This window comes from Carlito syrichta, unplaced genomic scaffold, assembly GCF_000164805.1.
Source record: "Carlito syrichta isolate Samal-C Ts95f unplaced genomic scaffold, Tarsius_syrichta-2.0.1 Scaffold21878, whole genome shotgun sequence".
In the NCBI taxonomy this organism is placed as follows: domain Eukaryota; kingdom Metazoa; phylum Chordata; class Mammalia; order Primates; family Tarsiidae; genus Carlito; species Carlito syrichta.
Window position 1 is genome coordinate 4,074 of NW_006965974.1, and position 6,551 is coordinate 10,624.

Below are 6,551 nucleotides of genomic sequence, written 5' to 3' on the forward strand. Positions count from 1 at the left end.
TCAGTGCCAGCCTGAGCAACCCCCCACCCGGAGGGGAACCTTGTTCTCTAGGGTCGTGAAGGCCGAGGCTGAAGTACGGACAGGGTCAGGGTGTCAGGGTGTCGGCACCACGACCAGCTGGGGGACGCTGAGTCTCCCTGGGCACGCTGTTCCCCGCCCGTGGTGGGTAGAGACCAGGGCACCTGGGTCTCATGGGTGGCCAGACCCTGCCCCTTGGGCCCCTGCCTGGGGCCTGTCACCCTGGAGATGTGGAAACCAGGCAGCTACGTTTTGGGCTGGCTGGGGTCTTTTCTCAAAAACATGCAGCAGGCAGCACTGTGTTTAGACTGGAGCAGGACTTCCTTGCCTTAAGGGAGGGCAGAGCCTCTCTGGGAGCTGCTGGGTGCTCATGCAGGGCTAGGGAGTGTGGCTGAGGCTGGAGAGCATTTCTCCGCAGAGGACGTCCCTCCCGGGGCCTGACACCCTCCACAGCTGCTCCCGTCCGTGGCTGGGGTGTCCGTGGGTCGTGCCATGCCGTGTGTGGCTGCAGGCTGTTGGCCTCCGGGAGAGAGGAGGCCTTCTCTGGGGAGGAGGCCAGGGCTGGGCGGCTGGTGCCCCAGGAAGGGGGGTGGCCGCGTCCCTTGGGGGAGCCTGTGGGTTTCTCCAGGGCCTGGCTGGCCCCGTGTCTCCGCGTGTGTGTCTTCCGTCTCTGCCTGCCTGCCTGTGTGTGTCTGTCGTCCGCCCTCATGATCGTGTGCAGGGTGTGTCCGTGTGTGCGCGTGTGCGTGCGTGTGTGCCTGTGTCCGTGTGTCCTCGCGTGGCTGTGCGTGTGTGTCTGTGTCCATGCGTGTGTGTCCGCCCCGCTGCCGCCGTGCGGGCGGGCCGGGGCTGAGCGTGCTCCCCGCAGGAGCAGAGGTTCTGCCAGCGCTATGACCGGCTCATGGAGGCCTGGGAGAAGAAGGTGGAGCGCATCGAGAGCAACCCACGGCGGCGCGCCAAGGAAGGCAAGGTGCGCGAGTACTACGAGAAGCAGTTCCCGGAAATCCGCAAGCAGCGCGAGCTGCAGGAGCGCATGCAGAGGTGAGCGCCGGCCTCTGGCCTCCGGCCTCCCTCTCCGGCCTCCCTCCGGCCGCTCCTGGCCTCCTCGAGCTCCTGTCCTCTGTCCTGCACTTGCTCTCCTGCTTGTCGCCCCCCTCCTCCGTCCTCTCCGCCCTCCACCCTCCGAGCCGGGTCCAGGGCCGGGTTGTGCCTCAGAAAGGTGCAGGGTCCCAAGCGGTGACACGGAGGTCACAGAGAGCCCCCACCCACCAGTCTCCTGTGTCACGATGGCTTGGCCTCAAGACCCTGGGGTGACTGGCCTGGAGGTCAGGCCGTGGGGACGGCAGACCTGTGGTGGGGGGCAGCCTGGGTTGCCGCCGTCGTGACTGCTGTAGAGGTGGCAGCTGCTGTGTCTGTCCCGGTCACCTCGCAAGCCTCCTGCCAGCCCTGTGGAGAGTGCCCGGGATTTGAACCCTGGTCTTGTAGGAGTGTTTCAGGAGAGAGGATGGGGCAGAGCCCAAGGGTGTGGGGTGTGGCATTTCTGGGTCAGGATGGGACTCCGTGTCCTCCCCGGCCCTTGCCTGGGGCTGGCCACGTCCCCAGACACCCTGCTCAGTCCTGGCCTTGGTCCTGAATGTGTCCCTCTGGTCTCCAGTAGGGTGGGTCAGCGGGGCAGCGGGCTCTCCATGTCTGCCGCCCGCAGCGAGCACGAGGTGTCTGAGATCATCGACGGCCTCTCCGAGCAGGAGGTGAGTTGGGTGCAGACCCGGTCTTCGCTGTGGGGGGACTCCTGCCCAAGGGGAAGGGTTGAAATCAGGGGTAGGAGAACCCATGTGGACACAGAGGCAGCAGGCCCAGGCCTGGGGGGCTGGGTGGAGGGTGTGCTGGGCCCCGGGGCAGAGGGGGTGGGACGTGCCTCCCCCCCCCCCCCCCCCCCCCCCCGCCTTCTCGGAGCCTAGCCGGAGCCCGAGCGGGGTGCCTGGCACCAGGGGCCTGGCGGGGCTGGTGCTTGAGGGGCTGATGGAAACGTCCAGCACCAGCGGTCCATCTGGCCCCTCTGGCCTCTGTTCCCTCTAGCCTCTCTGGGGAGTCAGCCTGGGCTCTCAGCGGCCTGGGGCCGGGGTTGGGACCAGCCTGGCCCCTCCGGGTCTTGCGAGCACCCAGTGACGCTTGTCCCTTGGGCCCTCTACGCTGTTGCAGACGTGAGACTGCCACTCAGAGGCGCACTCTCTCCTGCTGGGGCCTCTGGTCTGGGAGAGCTCTTGTCCAGATGGGAGGTTACAGGGCTCAGAGCCGGAATTTACTGAGTTCACTCAAGGTGCATTCAGTTCCGTGTTGTACCTGGCCGGTCTTGGGCAGCGGCCGTTGTGGTCGGTGCCACCCGCCATGGACAGGACAGTCTGTTCACATAGCCACACGGCAGGATGTCCTAGTGGACACAGGACTGGCTGCCCTGGGCATGGTCCTTGGACGAATGGGCCCAAGTGAGGGCTGTCACCCGCAGCTTCCTTCAGAGACACCTGCTTGGCAACCTGGGATGGGGCCCAGGGACCTGTGTGTCTGTACAGCCACCTTGCGATGCTGACAGGTCATCAGATACTCTGGCTGTAAAAACAGTTTTTCGCTTACAACCTTTCATCATATGTTCTTGTTTCAAAGAATGCAGAGAGCTGTGCCCATGGCCCTGAGGCCCTGCCCTGGTGTGCTGGGTGGCTGGCCGTCCAGCTTCTAGGTCAGTGTGTGATGTCAGGGCCAGTGTCGCACACACCTATGCACGTACATGCACACACAACATGCACAAAACATACGAATAACATGTATACACTCATACGTATATACACTTATACACACACATCTCATGCACGCTCACACGTGTATATGTGTCTACACACACACACACCCCCACACACGCCCATCCCAGAGCCCTATGTCCAGGCCCGGCCACCTGAGCAGGTAGCTGCTGTGTCCTTGGGGACATGGGGGCAGCTGGAGGGGGGAGAGTAGGAGTGGCCTTTGGAGCAGAAGCGTCCTTGGCATGCTGGGGCTGCCCTGAGGTTCCCGGAGCATAGGGGCGGGGCTAGGGCAGGAGGCCAGGCACTTCCGTCCTGGGAGCTTCCGGCGTCTGGAGCACAGGCCCAGCATGATGGGACTGGGCCGCCGCCCATGGGAGCGGGGGTCTCTGCCCGTAGCTGGGCCTGGGGTCCTGCCGCCACTGCGTCTCTGGGTGGCCGAGGTGGTCGCGGCCCTGGGGGTGGGGGCACCTGTGGCCTCTTGAGGGTTCTTCTCCACTGGGGTTGGGCTGTGCCCTGGACGGGGGGAAGAGGTGGACCTGGCGGCTGCGGCCGGCAGCTTGAACTCGCTGCTCTTGGCTTCCAGCCTTCCCTCCCTGCTCCGGAGCTGCGAGGGGTGGCCCTCCTGGGCTGCGGAGGTTGGGTGGTTGGGGTGGTGTGCCTGGGGGGGCGCTGAGCCTCGGGGCCTTCCTGATGTCAGGCCTGGGGGCAGGTGGGGAAGGAAGGGGCTCCCCACCCGGGGCAGCCTTCCCTGTCCACGCCCCTGGGTCGCAGCCGGGCCCCCGGCCCCTCGTGCTGAGCTAGCATGGGGCTTCTTGGCCCAGGCTGAGGTGTCTCCTGTGGGGTTTCATGTCCCCCCCACCCCCATATCCGCCCCCGTATCTTCCCCCACTGTGGATACAGCCCTGCTGTCTGTCCGGTTCAGCCCTCCCTCTGAACCTGTCGCTGCCCCACCCCCCACGCGCCCTGACCCAGCCTCCCGCCTCGGTTTCCCCAGAACCTGGAGAAGCAAATGCGCCAGCTGGCCGTGATCCCACCCATGCTGTACGACGCCGACCAGCAGCGCATCAAGTTTATCAACATGAACGGGCTCATGGGCGACCCCATGAAGGTGTACCGGGACCGCCAGGTCATGAACATGTGGAGCGAGCAGGAGAAGGAGACCTTCCGCGAGAAGTGAGTGCCGGCCCGCCACGCCACACACGCGGGGTCAGGGCCGCCCTCGTGGGCTCTGGGCCCCGCGTCTGATCCGCCCGTCCCTGGCCCTCCCCCGCCCTGGTGGCCGTGGCATCTGTGGTGCTCCGTGGCCTGCAGACACGTCCCTCCAAGCACGGCCTCCGCCTCCGTGTGACTTCTGTTCTGGTGTCCCTGTGTGGGTTTGGCGTCCAGATGACGACCTTGTCTTTAAAAAAATTTTTTTTGTTTTAATTTGATTTTATTTTTTGAGCTGGGGGTCTCACTCTGTCCAGCCTGGAGCGCAGTGGCACGCTCCCAACCACTGCAGCCTTGACCTCATGGGCAGTCCTTCTGCCTCAGCCTCTAATTTTTTAATTTTTAATTTTTGGTAGAAAAGAGGTCTCGCTGTGTTGCTCAGGCTGGTCTTGAACTCCAGGCCTCAAGCAGTCCTCCCGCCTTGGGCCTCCCAGAGTGCTGGGATTCCAGGCGAGAGCGCCTGGCTGCGACCTTGTCTTGACTGACCCCATCTGTGAGGACCCTGCTTCCAGACACAGTCGCCCTCCGTGGTTCCAGGGGACTTGCACTTCCTGGGGACACGCCTCAGCTCTGTCCAGCGTGATGGAGGCTTCTGTGACCGGCGGGTGTGCTGGAACCTTAGGGACTGGGCCGCAGCCGTGGCCGGGCCGTGGCTGGCTTGTGTCTTTTTTCTTTTTGGAAGTGGCTGCTTGTTGGGCAGGCTCTGGGTCCCAGGCTCGGTTCCGGTGTCTGTGTGTGTGTCTCTCCTGTCCCTTATGGCCGCTCAGCCAGGCCGTCCCCGTTGCATGTGTGACGAGACGGAGGCTCAGAGAGGTGGAGTCACTTCACAGGGCCCACACAGCTTGCCCACTGTGGTGGCAGGACTCGAGGTCTCCCCCCGGCTGGAGGGGAGGGACTACGTGGGGGAGGGGTGGGTGGGGTGGGTTGGTGGGGGTCAGAGCTGGGTGCTGAGCGAGGGTCTCAGGACTCTTCAGTGACCGAACATTTGAGGGCGATGAGGAGAGCTGCCAGGTGGGAGAGACAGAGTTGGAAAGTGAAGTCTGAGAGACCACGCCCTGCCACGGCTGACGAGGTGGCGCCCAGGCAGGACACTGTCCCTTCCAGGTCGGGGGTCCCTGGGGAAACGGTGGGCCCCAAAGTCTGGCCCTGCCGCTTGGCTCTACCCTGGAGACGGCCTGCTGTGACCACTGTACCTCAGGCTGGGCTCCTTCCCCAGGACCCTGGCAAGGAAGGGAAACTGAGGCACAGGCAGAGGCCTCAGGGCTCGGCTAGGACAGGAGGGCACACTGGGAACCAGCAGGCTCTCCCCGGCCCTCCAGGAGGGGCCCTGCCTACCTGCCTTGGAGCTCCCTCCAGAGGTTTGCTCTTTCCCCGGCCCCAGCTGGGGACACAGCCCAGGGGCTGCGGCTGCCCCTGCCCTCTCCCAGGTGGGCAACCCTGCGAGGTGCTGGGGGCCCTGAGGGCTGGGACACCCTTGAGTCTCGGCAAGGCTAGGTGACCTGACCCGGGCAGACCCGGGCCTTGGGAGCCATGCGGGGTGTCCAGGAGGGGCCTGCGTGGAAGCCACACGTCACAGGAAGCCTTCATCTGCGGAGGCTTATGGCATGGGAGGGAAGGAGGGGGGCGGGTCCCCACGTGCCTGGGCGGAGGCGGCCGCCCCAGGGGGACACAGAGCCTTGGAGCGTCCGCTCTCCTCGGGGCAGGGTCCCAGGGCTTCTCTACTCATGCCGAGCCCCTCCCCGGACCAGGCGTGACTCTTCTGAGTCAGGTCGGGCCGCCTGGTGTGCACTTGACAGTGTGGACCAGCCCTGTAGTGACAGGACAGTCACAATGTTAAGGATGACTCTGGCTGGGTGCCGTGGCTCAGCCTGTCATCCCAGCACTGGGAGGCCGAGGTGGGAGGATCGCTTGAGCCTAGAAGTTCAAGACCAGCTTGGGCATCATAGCAAGACCCTGTCTCCTCAAAAAAAATCAAAATAAAAAAATAAAAAAAGAACGGCTCTCGTTGTTTAAAGGCCTCTGGGAGGTTCGATATTTTAGTTTATGTTTTCTAAAAAAACCCCTCAAAACGGGGCTTGCGAGGGGCTCTCGAGATTACAGCCTCTCAGGGGAGGCTGCTCATGGCTGGATGGCTTCACCCTCGAATTCAGTCTGGGGTCCCTCAGGCGAGTGGTCTTGGTGTGTGGCCTCTCAGGGCCTTTGAAAACCACCTGTGGATGCCATGGGCTGCATGGCATGCCTGAGCGTTCTCAGTTTCCTCGTCTGTAAAGCTGGCACGGCAGCAGCGACTTGCTTGCCCCGCCGTTGGGAGGCACCAGCCAGCTTCCAGGGTTCTGGGCAGGGGTGCTGGTTGGGGGCTGGGCGACCCGGGGGTCTCTGGTGAATTCCCGGGCTCCTGGGGCCTTGCCTTTGCCTGGGCAGGCCCCGGGGGAGGATGGGGAGAGGGAACATCCCTGGGGCAAGGAGAGGGGAGGGAGGCGGCCTGGATCTGGAAGGCAGGCCCTGGCGGGAGGGGGGAAGAGTCATTTGGCC

At 64.2% G+C, this 6,551-nt stretch overlaps 1 protein-coding gene across 1 annotated transcript; it reads left to right on the top strand.

The window, feature by feature from the left end:
• Nucleotides 1-886: 886 nt before the first annotated feature.
• On the top strand, nucleotides 887-3,987 carry LOC103266012 (nuclear receptor corepressor 2-like; the record flags this gene model as incomplete). The annotated part of the gene is made up of 3 exons (XM_021714205.1): nucleotides 887-1,059; nucleotides 1,673-1,766; nucleotides 3,805-3,987. Coding segments are annotated over 3 exons (450 nt in total), but the record flags the coding sequence as incomplete, so codon positions are not given.
• Nucleotides 3,988-6,551: the final 2,564 nt, after the last annotated feature.